The sequence below is a fragment of the Pleurodeles waltl genome, chromosome 8, assembly GCF_031143425.1.
Source record: "Pleurodeles waltl isolate 20211129_DDA chromosome 8, aPleWal1.hap1.20221129, whole genome shotgun sequence".
NCBI lineage: Eukaryota > Metazoa > Chordata > Amphibia > Caudata > Salamandridae > Pleurodeles > Pleurodeles waltl.
The window spans coordinates 1,489,129,738-1,489,146,110 of NC_090447.1; the positions used below are offsets into that span (position 1 = coordinate 1,489,129,738).

General features: G+C 44.9%; 1 protein-coding gene across 2 annotated transcripts in view; it reads left to right on the plus strand.

The window, feature by feature from the left end:
* The window catches only part of CFAP91 (cilia and flagella associated protein 91), a 353,091-nt gene that overhangs the window by 316,616 nt on the left and 20,102 nt on the right, over positions 1–16,373 (plus strand). For both annotated transcript variants that reach the window (XM_069202687.1, XM_069202688.1), the window contains exon 15: positions 5,277–5,425. In XM_069202687.1, coding sequence (XP_069058788.1) covers positions 5,277–5,425 — 149 coding nt within the window. The remainder of the gene's footprint in view (positions 1–5,276; positions 5,426–16,373) is intronic.

Below are 16,373 nucleotides of genomic sequence, written 5' to 3' on the forward strand. Positions count from 1 at the left end.
GGTATCAGACACCACACTGGATGTCTTCACGCCCCCAGCAGCAGCAGCATCAAAGGGGCTTCTCCACACAACGAAGGTCGACAAGGGGTCGTTCAACACCTCAAACTCAGACAACTTGACAGGCTTCCGCGTCTAAGCCCTGAATCTTCGCTTCCCCCTCCTCCGTTATCCACTCCGGTAGGGGGAAGTATCTCAAATCATCTGGACGAGTGGCTACACATCACATCAGACGCCTGGGTATTGAATATTGTGAGACATGGTTACGCTCTCAGATTCACCAGTCCTCCACCATCTGTTCCACCCAAACCAGCCAACCACCACCTCAAAGCTCTTCAGTTAGAAGTCACTATTCTATTACAAAAACGAGCCATAGAACCCGTCCCGATCAGCCAGCAAGGGAAAGGGATTTATTCGAGGTATTTCCTTGTGCCGAAAAAAGACAAGCAAGAGTTTCGTCCCATCTTAGATCTAGGGACAGCAAACAAGTGGATTTGCAAAGAGAAATTCAGGATGCTATCCTTGCACCAAATTTACCCACATCTTCGTCAGGGCGACTGGCTCTGTGCGATAGACCTTTGCGACGCTTACTTTCATATTCCGGTGACCAAGAAACATCGAAAATTCCTAAGGTTCACCGTCGGAAAACATCATTACCAATTTGCGGTTCCACCCTTCGGCCTCAAATCAGCGCCGAGAACTTTTTCCAAATGCATGGCGGTGGTAGCCGCCCACTTGAGGAAACATTGAATATTTGTCTACCCCTATCTAGACGATTGGCTCATAAAGGCCTCCAGTTATCTAGAGGCGCAACAACATTTCAAATGGGCTCTACAGCTGTTACAGAATCTCGGTCTTCAAGTCAATCTCCTAAAGTCCACAGCAACGCCTGTTCAGAGGTTGCATTACTTAGGGGCCATTATAGATACCAATCTAGGAAAGGTGTTTCATTCGGAGGAACGACGATTATCGATTCTCCAAAAGTGCAAACAACTACAGAAAACTCCACAGACCACTGCAAGAGTAATAGCTTCTCTACTGGGCTCGATGGCGTCTTGTATCCATCTCGTTCCCAATGCTCGCCTCCATATGAGACCATTACAGGAAAACCTGGAGGATCAATGGTGTCAACTGATGGACGATTGGGAGAGCAAAGTCCTCCTTTCTCCCCACGCCCTACAGTCCCTCAAGTGGTGGTGTTTACCCAACAATCTCTTGGTGGGGATTCCGTTCCAACAACAGCTTCCAGCTCAAACCATCGTAACAGATGCGTCACTGCTCGGATGGGGAGCGCACATGGAACATCTTCGAGTCCAAGGCAAGTGGTCACGGAGAGAGAGTCTCTATCATATCAACCTGCTGGAGCTTCGCGCAGTCCACCTTGCGCTCAAAGCCTTCCTTCCCTCTCTGAGAGCGGAAACTCTCCTTCTCCAGACGGACAACGTGGCCACTATATACTACGTAAACAAACAAGGAGGCACCAGGTCCAGGATTTTATCCAGAGAGGCTCAGACAATCTGGCATTGGCTTCTAGCCAGGAACCTGTCGCTAGTGGCAACTCACCTGCCTGGCATCCAGAATGTTCAAGCGGATGCCCTCAGTCGAGTATTGGACGAGAACCACGAATGGGTGCTACACGACGACATCGTTCGTTCCATTTTCGCACTATGGGGTACCCCCTCTATAGACCTATTCGCAACCCCAGAAAACAAAAAATGCCAAAACTTCGCCTCCAGATATTACCATCCAGGGACATTGGGGAATGCCCTGTGGATAAGCTGGTCAGGAGCATTTCTTTACGCCTTTCCACCGCTTCCCCTGATTCCGGCGGTCCTCCAGAAGTTATCCAATGCTCAGTCCAAAATGATCCTGATTGCTCCGGAATGGCCACGCCAATGGTGGTTCCCAGACCTTCTTCACCGGTCACTCAAACCACTCATCAGGCTGCCTTATCGTCCGGACCTGCTCACGAAGTTCAGAGGGCAGATATCTCATCCCAACCTCTCATCGTTGAGTTTGGCAGCATGGCTCCTGAGCTAGTGCAATATGGACACTTGAACCTACCTCAGGACTGTATGGAAATCCTGAAAGAAGCAAAGCGCCCTTCCACACGATCGGCTTATGCAAGCAAGTGGAAGAGGTTCTGTGTGTGGTGTTTAGACAACAACATTGACCCGGTATTCTGTGGAGAGGAATCTATCCTGCCATACTTGCTAAGTTTGGCAAAATCGGGCTTACAACTGTCATCAATAAAGGTACACTTGGCGGCTGTAACGGCATACAGAAAGAGCCCTTCACAAACTTCCTTTTTTCGGATTCCAATTATTAAGGACTTCCTGGAAGGTTTAAAAAAGGTCTTTCCTCCCATTAGAAAGCCATCTCCTCCATGGGAACTGAATGTTGTCCTATCGCGTCTGATGCTACCTCCATTCGAGCCAATACATAAGGCATCACTTCAATATCTCACATGGAAAACTGCTTTTCTGGTGGCAATCACTACAGCGCGTAGGGTTAGCGAAATCCAGGCCCTTTGCGCTCAAGAGCCCTACACGGTTTTTCATTCTTCGAAAGTGGTAATGAGGACTCATCCAAAGTTTTTACCAAAAGTCGTCTCCGACTTTCATGTGAACCAAACCATTTCATTACCAACTTTCTTTCAAAATCCAACTACTCCTGCTGAGAGAACTCTGCACTCTCTGGATGTAAAGAGGGTTTTGAAATTTTACTTGGACAGGACAAAATGCTTACGTAAATCACAACAGCTCTTTGTTAACTATGGCCCAGTTAGAACAGGGTTAGGCATGTCTAAGCAATCTTTATCCAGGTGGATTGTTTCATGTATAATGTTATGTTATCAGTTAGCGAACAAATCCCTTGGTGGTAGGCCAAAAGCCCACTCTACTAGAGGGAAAGCAGCTACTGCAGCCTTGATGAGAAATGTCCCTTTGGCAGAAATATGCAAGGCTGCCACTTGGAAGTCGGTCCATACCTTTACTCAGCATTACTGCCTTGATACAGACGCTAGGGCAGATGCGCAGGTTGGACAGGCCTTGCTTAAGAATTTATTTGCATGACTCATGTTTTTTGTCAGTATTCTTCTGTCTACTCCACCGCAGTTATGGGGATGGGCTTGCTACTCTATTCAGTGCTTATGACTATACATGGAAATCCCCTATGAGAGAAGGAATGGTTTCTTACCTGTAACTCCAGTTCTCTCATAGGGGTATTTCCATGATAGTCATAAGCAACCCTCCCTCCTCCCCGGTGGAGCTGACATAGAACAGGTTGTCATAAATATTATCGATGTTGGTACTCCAACAAATGTTTTGTTCCTTCATGTCAGGTTACAAGCCTTCAAAAAGAACTGAGGCAACTTCCTTTTGCTGTGCATGATGGGAAACAGGAAGACTTTACTTTCTTAAAGGCACATCTCTATTTACATTCTGTATAATGGCAGCCTATGGGCTACACTGCCCTGCATTGTGTTATTCTCATGAGAGGTGTAAATAGAATATGAGAATGTATTTGTTATTACATTTCTAGAATAAACAGATGTTTAAACGTGAATTTACACTACAACAGTTTTTCTTTTAACAATTTGGCCTGTGTAGCTGTTCACATAGGCTGCACATTGTTATTCTTAAGTGTTTTTTTGACAGACCTTTTTTCAAAGGGCTGGTATTTGCACTTAAGAATATACTTCACATCAGTGCTCCGGGGTCCCCGCAGGCGCGCAGAACTATTCAGTGCTTATGACTATCATGGAAATACCCCTACGAGAGAACTGGAGTTACAGGTAAGAAACCATTCCTTCTTCCTGCTGAACCTTCAGAGATTGTTTTCTCTCCACCCCTCCTGCATTATAGACTTATATGACTTTGAGGTGGGTAGATTAGAAATAATAATCTATGTACTTACAGTCAGTATTGTTTCCAAAGTGTTCAGCAAACCATGGCTGTAAAATAAAAAATAAGAATGGGATGAGCTACTTGTTACAGCCATGTCTAGATGAATTGCAATATGTGTCTTCGGAAGAAGTCTTAAATTTAAGTTCAAAAGATTAAATCAGCTCTGCTAGTGGAGTAACATAAATGTTGAACAATGTAGGCCGAGTCTTGGGGTACCACAGGCAGGGTAGACCGGGCTATTGAGACAAACAGAGGGGTACACAGATTGAAACAGGTCAGTTATGTAAAAGGCAGCCCCAGTCACACACTCCAACCGAAAAAAAGCCTGTGAATAAGAACTTTGTGTGATACTGTGCAATAAGTGGCTGACAAATCTAACAATTCGAACCATCTTGTTTACCTGTATGTCTCATATCATCTAACCTAGCAAACTGGGTTGATTCAGTGCTGTAAAATGAGTTGTAACTTAACTGATTGGAGTGGCAGACGTTTCCAAGAAGTTAGTGATCTAAAAATGGATTCTGTTTCTAGAATTTTGATGGGGAGTTTGAAAAGAGATATCAGGATGATTATTAATAACACTATTGGGGCAGAGGTAGGTTTTGTAAGAGGGGGAAAACATGAGCATGTTTCTGGATTTGAAAGATGGTAATACTGGAAATAGAAAGGTTACATAGCTCTACAAAAGTCTGTCTAATGACAGTAGAAATTATATTTAAACTATGTGCTGGACAAGGAACTAGGAGCGATCCAGCTTCAATAGCTACAATGCTGTTCACAGTGGAGTCCAAGGACAGCAAAGAGAAAGCAGATAAAGAGGGTTGTCTCCTTGCTAGTCATAGTCATTGAAGAGAAAGGTTAAAAAATGCTGCAGTTAGAGATAATTTTGTTCTGCAAGAATTGAGATAGATTTTTGCAGAGATTGAGAGGTTTCAATTAGACATCTTACAGCATAAATTACAAGATACAGAGGAAGGAGGCACCCCAAATAAAACATTCAAATTCAGGATCATTGAATTACATGAGATAAATGCATTAGCAGCACACAAAATTGTTGATACACAATCTATCATAGCTTAGTCAAAGTGTAATTAATTCACAAATACAATACAAAATAAAAAAGTCGAATCAATTGCCTAAATTACAAAACATGAAGAACGCCAGCCCACACTTGTTTCACGAAACTTGTCGCTTTCTCAGGGATGACACAAGATAAAATGTTGTTTATTTATGGGCCTGAGAAAATCACACTGTATTATGTAGTTTGACTACATAAAACGCTGAAGGTGGTAACCCTATGCTGTAGATTCCAGTAGGATATTCTGTTTTTGCTGATACACATTTCATGACCCACTGTCTTGCCTTATTTAGGTTGTAAGAGTGCACCAGAGTACAGTTGACACATATCTGGAGGACATTATCCTGAGTGCCACAGACAGCACAGCTGATGAACAGGCTCGGGAGGAAATTCAGAAGATGGCCGAGGAGATCAATGACATTGCTTATGAAATGGAGACCCGGTATGTGTACAGATATGTTGGTATTCCATTGATTTCCTTGTTCAGTCCCTGAATGAGGTCATTTACAGCAAGGCTTTTCGAGTGAGGTAAAGTAACCCAGGAGAAAGTCATCTTTTGCAGTCATGTGAACACTTGGCTATTTTTTATGCTGGTACACAGTGCAGAGAGGCAAACTATGAGGAGTAATCCATCATGAATGGGGTGAACTTTATCCAAACCATTACAAAAAGACCAGCTTAAGGATAAGGTTCAGTTTGGAGGATAAGAAGATGACATGGTCTGTGTTATAAAGGAAAACTATCTGGCTTGTGTCCCCTTATAATGTATAATGTATCAACAGTATTGAAAAACAGTTTTTGCAAGAATCAAAGTGTGAAGTACCAAATGTAACTGATCTTAGGATACATATGTATTGTGTGTGGATAATGGTGTCCTTCTGGGAGAGCCTGAGAAAGCTCTTCTAAAACATATTACCACCCACAATGGAAATTGGAATCAGGAAACACAATTAGTATGTTTCCTTTTAAATCAATAACCACCAATTTGGGTCTTTTACACCTAAGTTTGAGGTCCTGTCTGAGAGTAATACATTGGAAACATTCTGAGGGTACCAAGTCCTTGTCTTTGTGGCCATTCAGCAACTCCCTTATCACTTGCCACTGCCTCTACATGTGTCCAGATTTCTCCTGTACCCTAACTCTTTGATTGTATTTTCTTTGTTTTTGTCATGGCTTAGCTCATTATCTATGTTTAGCGCTTAATCCACTGTCTGGTCTGCTGTGACCTGAACACTGCTTCTTGGTGGGGGTAAGACATTCATAATGACACCTGTGAGGATTGCCAGTCAAAATGTTACTCAGCTTTTTATGCTGATACCACTGAGGTCTTCTCAAGGTGCTTATTCTATTACATCACATAACAATGCATATCAGCATACACCGCTTAGCAAATAACTAGGTAAAAGCACAATTTTAAATTAAACTATAGGGAATTTTCTAAACAATTTTTCATCCTTGCTAACATTTGGGACAAATTATGAAATATAGACAAGGGTATTATTACTAAGATAACTGCTCTTCACTCTTGTTAAATAGGGTTGTGGGCCTTGGAGATTGCACACAATGCCACGTTAAGCCTCATTGCGTGAGATCCTATTCCTCTGTAGATCACTCTTGAGGTCCCTGCACATCTAGCGCCCATTCTGTGTTAAGCATAAAACCAAGGAGGCCCATTGGTGTCCTCTGGACCGGAAGTTGCCTCTGGATGATTGTTTTCTCCGACAGTGATAAGTAGCGTGAAAAGTCTTGGTTTTCCTCCAGGGGATCTTCAATTATAGTCATAAGCAGTGAACTGTCTGGCCAATGTGTGGGAGCTACAAGCACCTTTACAGAATGTGTGCTTTTTACTTTTCTTTCCAAAAAGCCAATTTTTAAGTACAAAACCATTTTAAACAGACTAATGCAGAAAAGAAGTCAGATTAAAATCAGCAAATGCCAGTATTTCAAAGAAAGTGACCAGAAAACATTCATAAACCTTCATCAATTGAAAAGTGAGGGAAAACAATGGGGTAAAAAGAGGCCGATATATTCAAATAGATTGCAGCCTGGCACTGCCTGTTTAAGGAAGGTCACACCTCTAGTGTCCTATCATGCCCTACCAGTGGCAGTTAGGTCATTTATTTTCTCCAGCCCTGGTGATAGAAACCTGGAGCATAGAGCGTTGCCTTTTTTCTTTTTTTTTTTTTCTTTGGGAACCTTTCAAAATCTTTAAAAACTAACTCTGTCTTTAGTGGCAGAGTATTTATTTTCTGTTTCCTGACATGTTTTCCTTTACAAAATGTCATCCTATTGGAGATACAGACCCTCATCAGGTCTACAGCATTTGCTTTTCCAATTTTTATCTTCCAGAAGTCTTTTCTTTCTGTCAAAAATGCCCAAAAGGACTATATAGACAAGGAAAAGATGACCTTGTCATCTGCCTCAGCTTTCAAAATGCTGTCTCTATGTTCCAGGAGCACCCATTGCAAGTTTCTACTTTTCCTGCTTCTCCTACGGCACTGGTAGCCCTGACACCACCATTGCCTATAGTTACATTCCCGCCTCGCCCTACTGCCCCCTACCTCTGCCATAGGGTTGTATTCTACAATATCATCAACACCTAGGAAAAGATCTTGTACCCCGATAAAGCATTCCAGAAGTTCACATCTTCTGTGTCATCATCCTTCCAGATCAATACATTCAAGGCGTTCAGAAATACGTCATCACTCGAGAGCACCATCATGGTCCTGCAGAACGTTACGTACACAGTTGTCTTATCAGTTCAAGAGTATTCTGCACCCTTGATGAGTCCCCTTCAGGTATCATTTCATCGATAAACAACATAAGAACAATAATAAGGCACAGGTTAGAGGGTATGGGAAGTTAAGTATTCCATTCTGGACAACTCGATCCAGTATATCTGTCATATTCGGCATCGCTTTACCACATCACCGCTGCTCTCTCCAGTCTCAGGTCTTTTGGAGCCAGCTATAAGGAGATTTTTAACACCTGCCTAAGCTAGATCTGCTTTTGTCCGCTTGCAAAAGAAACACTAGCATCCAGACCTGTTCCCTCTTTTCCATTGTTCAGCTCCTTTGCAGGATTGTCATCATTTTTACTACAGCGAAATATCATGGTACTACTCCATCCTCTGTAGACTTTACGAGGACAGTAAAAGAATGGATTCTGTAGCAGGGAAGTTTTGTAGTACCTCTGCAACTGCAAAGAAGGCAACTAGCGATGTTACCTAACTTAGGAGGTGCAGCATATCCTATGGTAGTCTCTTCAATGCTTCCAAGAGACATTTCCAAGTGAAGACAAAGAGGATGTCCAGGAAGTACTTTACAAGTGATTTCCAGTTAGGTGATCAGAGTAACTGCCGGCTCATCTGATGTGACAGGCATGGTGGTCATAGGCTAGTTTTATGTGGTTCTTCTTGGGTTTGGTTTACTATATTGAAACTGAAGGCTCAACCAAAAACCTAAAATCATCCTTTCTGTGGTAACACTCTTTTTGGGCCCCATGCAGGTGAGGAAATGTAGTGTATGCAGAGTATTCAGTTCCCTGAATGGCTGCAGCAATACCAGCAGTAATCAATCAATTAGGGATTTGTAAAGTGTGGCTACTCACCCGTGAGGGTCTCAAGGCATCATCAGACATCCAACTTCAGACGCAACCCTACTTCAGGCATTCCAGAAGAAACATCAAGGTCATACACTGCTGTTTCCTGGCACTAGCTATCTGCTTCTCAAAAGTACAGCCCTATAACATAATGAAATATTAACCTTTCTTCTCTGAGCAGGCTGCAGACTACAAAAACACTGAGAGCAGATCCTCTGCCCCCCCTTGTGCAGTAGCACCGCAAAGCACTTTACAGCACCTGCAGTGCAGCACCTTCTGCCTGCCATGTCTTCTGCTGTGTTGCCAGCTTCTTTAGGCCTTGCTGGCATTTGCTGATCTTCAGGCTGCTCCCGCCCTTCCTGCGTCTCAAGCCCCCTCCCACTGCGCTTCCTGCCTTTTTCCTCCCACCCTCTGCGCTCCCGCCCACCTCCTGCTCCTCCCTCCTCAGGACCTATTTACTGGCTGTCGCTGTGCGACTGCGTGGCTGGCGTGCCAAGGGTGTGCGCCTAATGCAAGTCCATCGGTGCCTGGACTGTGCACAGTGCCAGGATTCCTGGATCTTCTGCCCAGCAACAGTACTCCTTCGACGAGCTCAAAAACCTTAGACTCAAGGCCCTCAACCCCAACGGCGGCATTGCCTCACCCCGAGAAACCAAAGGTCCATTCTCCCGCTGCCACTTCTGCGATGCGGGAACTATCGCAAGCTCCACTCAGTAGACGCCTACCCCCAGACCTCAACTCCATTGCATACTTCTAAACGCCTGAATCCTCTGCAAGCACGCCATAGAAATCTGGGTCCCCATCACTGACTTCGCACCCGAAATAATCTTCATCGCCGACACGTAGCTCACCCCCACATCGGCAGCAAATATCGCCACCACAATGCCGCCCCAGATACAAGATTATTCACTGCATGGCAGAGGCATTGCCATCATCCACAAAGACTCCCTCCACTGTTCCGCCTCAGACAATGACACAAGCCCGATCATGGAATACCTCAACTTCCAGATCAAAGCTGATGCCAAAACCACCATCAGAGGAACCCTTGCCTACAGACCCCTGGGCCCCTGCCACAGCTTTTGCAACTCCATCCTGGACTTGATTGCTCCTCTGGCTATCACCTCCAACCACTACATCTTCCTGGGGGGCCCTCAACTTTCACCTATAGGACCTGGACGACTCCGACTCCACCTCGCTCCTTGAGAACATGAACATCATTGTCCTCTCTCAACTCGTCAACACCCCCATGGTCAGTGAAGGACACAGTGGACCCCATCTTCTCCAACAGCAACAGAGCTAAGTTTTCCCATGCCACAGAGGTAACATGGACTGGCCACCACATTGTCCACTTCACCATCAAGAGATGGCCTGAAGCACCAATGAGATTCCTGACCCTTTCTCGTCGCAACTGGAACAAAATCACTGAAACCCTCTGGGTCTCCACCCTCAAAAGAATCAAGACCCATCCCTGCAGACACCATTCAACACTGTGTTTAAAACTTCTCCAACTGGATCTCCTCAGTCACTGACACCATAGCCCCCCTGAAGTGCACCACCAACAGGAAACCCTCCAAGCAAGCCAATTGGCTCACCCCTGAACTCCTAAGCCTCAATTGCTGCTGCTGGAAACTAGAGCGAAACTGGCGCAGCAACAAGACCCCCACCAACCTCGACTCTTTCAGATCCGCCCTCATCTGTTACCACCACCATATCAGGGAGACCAAGAAAGAAGCTCTCAGCACCCGCATCGAAGCTAGCACCAACCACGTTAAAGAACTGTTCAGCATTGTTAGAGAATTCTCCTGCCAATTCACCAAAGAGAACACAACTCATCCCTCCCAAGCCCTCTGCGACACGCTCTTGGGACTACTTTCACCACAAGATCGCCGACATCTGCAGCAACTTCGACCCTCAGGCCACTGACCTCGACCACCCATGCACACCAGCTCAAACCTCCCCTGCCCACCGGATCTCTGAATGTAAACCACTCTCCACTGAAGACACCATCGCCAACATGACCTCCATCCACTCCGGATCCCCCGCTGACCCCCTGCCCACACCACTTCTACAATTTTGGAAGAGGAGTAATTTGAGCCTCCCTTACCGAAATCCTCAACTCCTCCATCTCCATAGCCACCATCGCCGACACCTGGAAGTATGCTGAGGTCAAGCCCTATCTCGCTCCTCCCTTTCCCCGCCAAAGTCTTGGAAAAGGCCACCAACTGCCAGCTCGCGGATTCCTCCAAGACAACAGTTTGTTTGACCCATCCCAGTCTGGCTTCCGGCCCAATCACAGTACTAAGACCACCCTGATCGCAGCAACCGACTACATCACACACCCTCTCAACCTAGTAGGAACAGCGGCCCTCATCCTCCTCCACCTATTGGTGGCCTTCAACACTGTCTCCCACCACACCCTCATCACCAGGCTCCACAGCATTGGCATCCAAGACAATGCACTCAACTGGATCGCCTCCTTCCTCTCGGGCCAAACGCAGAGAATCCTCCTCACACCCTTCGTCTCCACACCCAAAGACATCACCTGTGCCGTTCCCCATGGCTCTCCCTCAGCTCCATCCTCTTCAACACCTATATGACTGGACTAGCTGATATCACACGCACCCACAGCTTTAACATCATCTCCTACGCCAATGACACCTATCTCATCCTATCCCTCACCTATGACGCCTCCACCACAGGAATGAACTTCCAAAACACCATCACCGAAATAGCCACTTGGATGAGGGCCAACTGCCTCAAGCTAAATTTGAACAAGACCGAGACCCTCATCTTTGGGAACGACACATGGTGGCCGCCAACCTAGGCCCCCCACCCACCCGTACCAACCATGCACGCAACTGCGGTATCATCCATGGACCCCCAATTCACCATAAAACAACAGATCAATGCTGTCTCCTCTGGCTGTTTCCACATCCTCTACAAGATCTTCCAATGGATCCCCATTGCGACCTGGAAGACAGTCATCCAGGCCCTTACCTCCAGCTGTCTCAACTACGGCAATGCAACCTACGCCAAAACCAAAAAGCAGCTCTTGAACCACCTCCAGACCATCCCAAATGGGGCAGCAAGACTCATCCTCAACCTCCCCAGACGAACCAGCATCTCTCCCCACCTGAGGGCCCTCCACTGGTTTACCGCCCAGCAAAGATGCCACTTCAAGCTCCTCACACACACCTACAAGGTCCTTCAAAATGCCTGATCTGCCTATATCAACAAACACATCACATTCCACCGACCCACCAGAAAGCTCTGTTCAACCAACCTCGCACTAGCCTACGTCACCCACATCCGTCGGGAACGCCTCGAAGGCCGTTCCTTATTCCACCTCGCCGCCAAGATCTGGAACAACCTCCCCCTCCACCTGCGCACCTCCCATTCCTTGGAAGACTTCAGAAGACAGCTCAAGACATGGCTCTTCGACCTCCACCACCAGCCAGCCAAGAAGACAGCTCAAGACATGGATCTTCAACCTCCATCACCAGCCAGCCAAGGATCACAGATCCACTCCCAGTGCCTGGAGACCATCGGGTTGACTAGTTTGTGCTCTACAAATACCTGTGATTGATTGATGGATTGATTTATGAGCAGATATGTGAGTTGCAGGTCATTTGGGAAGAACCTGATTTTTACAAGAATTCTGTGTTTATGTAGACACTGCCAAGGGCTAGAAAAGAAGAGATTCCATCATTGCCTTTATTTTATTTAACATAATGTTTATAGCTACAGTTACCCTTTTTCATATACTCTGCACTAAAATTTAATAAAATTTTTACAATTATAGTTTGCAATTCTTGTGTCTGTGCGTCAAGGAAAGGTGTTCCTTCCAGTAGCCCACAAATAAATAAATATGTAATGCTGAAAATTTCTTGTAGAATTGATTGTTACCCAATAGACATTATCTCCTCTTAAGTGATTGGGGGAGCCCAGCATGCCTGTTTCTGCTGCTCATGTTGGTAAATAGGTTCAAAGCTAAGCTTGTTGAAAAGTCAAAAGGAACCTACTGGGCCAATTTTACAAGCTAACCTGTAAAACATATCAGTCAAGCTACCAAAGACAACACTGGCCCATCGGATTTCATTCTTGCTGAGGTCATTGGCAGTTTGGCCTAAAAGCCCAACTGCAGATGAAACTTCTGGAACAGAGGCTGGAAGACCAAGTGCGCCAGTATTCAGGCAGTCCTGAAATTCAGTCTTGTTTCCGGTGCAGCCAAAAATAATCTTATGAAAGAGGTCCCCTTTCATTAGGGCATTTCGACTGTAACCATTTTGATAGATTTCTTCCATTAAGGTTTGGAAAGCATGCATAGGTATGCTTCAAACACAAGGCAAATGGTCTGAGAAAGAGAAGACCTATTGTATCAACCTGCTAGAGTTAAGAGCAGTCCACCTTGCTCTCAAGTCTTTTCTTCCAAGCATGAAGATGAATTCTCTGCTCGTACAGGCTTACAATACAATACGTGCATCAGCTCAACAAGTTGGAAGGGATAAAATCCAGAGTTCTCTCAAGGCACAGTTGATATGCTAGTGCCTGATTGTAAAGAACTAGCAGATCACCACAGTCTACTTTCCATGTGCCCAAAATGCAGAAGCGAACTCTCTCAGCAGGGCATTTTATGCAAATCACAAATGGGTGCTAATTGATACAGCGTTACATGACATCTTTTGCAAGTATGGTTTCCCCAGGTGGATTTTCTTACAAGCGCACAAAATAAGAAATGCCAAAATGACGCATCCAAGTTTTACTAGGTGGGCATTCTGGGGAATGCCCTTTTGGGAAGATGCTTCAAGAAGTTTGTATACACATTTTCTACTGTACCCCTTATTCCATCAGTCATCATCAAGCTAACAAGCGACAAGGTTTTAATGATACTGATTCCACCAGAATGAACACGTCTATAGTAGTTCTCCAACCGTCTGCATCTTTCAGAGTGCCCACAAAAGAGGCAGTCATGGAGACCAGATCTCCTTATCACATTCGAGGACTAGATCCTGCACATCATCCTTCTATTGTTGAGCTTGGCAGCTTGACTGCTGAACCCCTGCATTTTGGCTACTCAAATCTTCTACAAGATTGAATGGACATTTGAAAGGAAGCTTGGCATTCCTCCACCTGAACATCATATGCTTTTAATGGAGAAGAACATCAACTCAACCAGACACCAGAAAGAAGTGGCACACCCTTATTTACCCTATTTGGCAAATGCTGACGTTTTCTTTGATAAAAATGCACCTTGAAGCCATTACCACTTATGGGAAAACTCTTTTTTTTTTTTTTTTTTTCAAGGTCCCCTTAGTGAAAGATTTTCTAAAGGCAATTAACATACTGGAAAGCCGCTTTCCTACTAGCCATCATAGCCCCAAGCGTAAGGGAAATGTAGTCTCTATGCTGTAAGGGATAAGGGGTCATTCATGTCCATGAATGTAAAGTTGTCAGGAGAAATCATCTAAGTTTACTCCCTAAAGTAGTGTTAGGCTTGAATGGTGATAAAACTATTTCCCCTGCAGCCCTTTTCCAGAAATCTTTTTCTTCAACAGAGAGGACTGTAAAAATGTCTTTGTTATAAGGAGTAAAAGGCATTATCATATTGACTGAGAATTCAAAGCTTATGCTCAGGTGGGCCAAGCTTTCTTACCGGTGAAAGAATGATTGCTTACTTGTAATGCTAGTTTTCCTCCAGGGGAATTTTAGTCATAAGCAGCCATTCCTGCTCCCCAGAGAAGAGACGACGACATTTGACTACTATCACCTCAGGGTCTCTGATTCCTGCAAAGAGAAGTCTGACCTGTTAGTGTCTTTGCCAGATGTCCAAGACTGAGACAATCTTTTTTGGGAGTGTTAGCATACTGGGATTGCAGTTTAAAATCCCTGCCCAAACCCTCCAAGTCATCAAGTTTTTTTCGTGAATTGCTACCACCGGATACTGCCCTCAGTTTCCTTGAGCCTATTACACAATGCCAGGAGTTGTGGGATTGCTAGTCGGAAGATAGGCCATCTTGAAAGGCATTGCCTCCAGGTTTGCTGTATTTATTCAGTACAGCTAAGATAGATGTCTCTAATGGGGGTAAGGAGGGTTTGCCAACCACCCTTCAGAAATTAATATAAAATATGAAATATTCACATTTAGGGCCAGATGTACAAAGCATTTTGTGGTCGCAACCAGCCTGGTTCTTAAAATGCTTTTTCGTGTGTACAACAAACAAAAAAATTGCGATTTCGTAGCTTTTCAAATCACAATTTGGGGTTGTGACCGAATTCCAATTCGGTATTTGGAAGGGTTGTGTTTAGGGCGTCCCTTCCAAACACCTAATTGGAATTACATGTATTAATGTCTAGCAGCCAAAATCCTGCTGCAAACTATTAATACTTCACCAGCTACAGAAATGTAGTGGTAATGCATATGCAGACGGGAAGGGGTCCTTAAAGGACCCCTTCTCCTTTGAGAATAAAAAAAAACATTTTTAAAGAGTAGGTAGTGGCTCCATGGACCATTGCTTACTCTTAAAAAATATGAGCTAAACGTTTTTTTTTGTCTTTTTTTTTTTTTTTAAACCATCCCATTTCCTTTACAGAAAATAAGTTAGGTTAAAAAAATATATAAGATTGCGTTATTTAAGACGGACATGGGGATCTGCTGACCCCAGCAGGCCACAGTCACTCTGATGTCTGCAATTCCAAATGGGTTGCAAATTGTGACCTATCTCATTAATACTCGTGATGTAGGTCGATTTGCGACCCGCTAATAATCTGTAATTTGTAAACCGGCTTATTAATACATAGGTCAGCTCACAAAATAGCACTCTGGTGGCAAAAAAACTCGTCGCAAATTGCAGTCGGTATTTTGGACCAGAGGTTAGTACATCTGGCCCTTTGTTCCTTCTCTCTAGTGGACGAAGAGCTCGGTCCACTGTCCACCATCGTTGAGCAACAGACATGAAGAAAGCTTGCCGGCTCATGTTCAGGTCCATATGGAAGTTAATATTGGTGAACAATGCATGCTATAGGAAGACACACACACTCCTCGGTGGTGGTTAGAGTAAGCCACAACACTCGAGGAAGCATTACTGTGCTTGGGCCGGCATGTAAACTGTCAGGGTTTCTAGCACTGCATGTGAAAATGCTTTGCTCATGTTGATGGGGAAGAGAAAGGGCAGGGGCCGTGAGTGCCCAAGCACAAACCTCACTCGCATTAGTGTGATGGAGCTCACTGTGGCTTCCAGGCCCAGCTTCCTCCTCCACCTCTACCCTTGACTTGCCTGACCTCCATTGAGCATGTCTTTCATGCAAAAGCAGGACTGAGCAGAGGCGTTGTGACTGCTTCAGAGAAAGCCAGTTCAGACAGGCCCTCAGTCGTGGGTAATGATCACCCTTCCGTTCTCTCAAGATGAGGATTGTGGTACAACGCTCCGGAGACACCTGATCCTGACTGTGCAGCACCCAACACCATGGAAAGTCCAGAAATGAAAAGAGAGAGGATCCCACAGTTACTCCCTCAGTTGGACAGTGTAAAAATTAAATCGTTCATAATTATTTAATATCCCAATAATGGACAGTTTAAACCAACCCAATCGCCATCAGTCAGGAACATGTTTTGAATGAACTACAAGACATGACACCTATCTCTGCGACGAGAGCCACAGAACATTGTGTCTGTCTCAGGGGCGCCATTGGTGCAAAACATCCCATGTTTGTAATTTGTTGTCACCTTTTCGCAGCGTAGGGACATGTGAAGGATGTGACAGTGCGTTACTATGGGGAGTGTACTCTGTGTG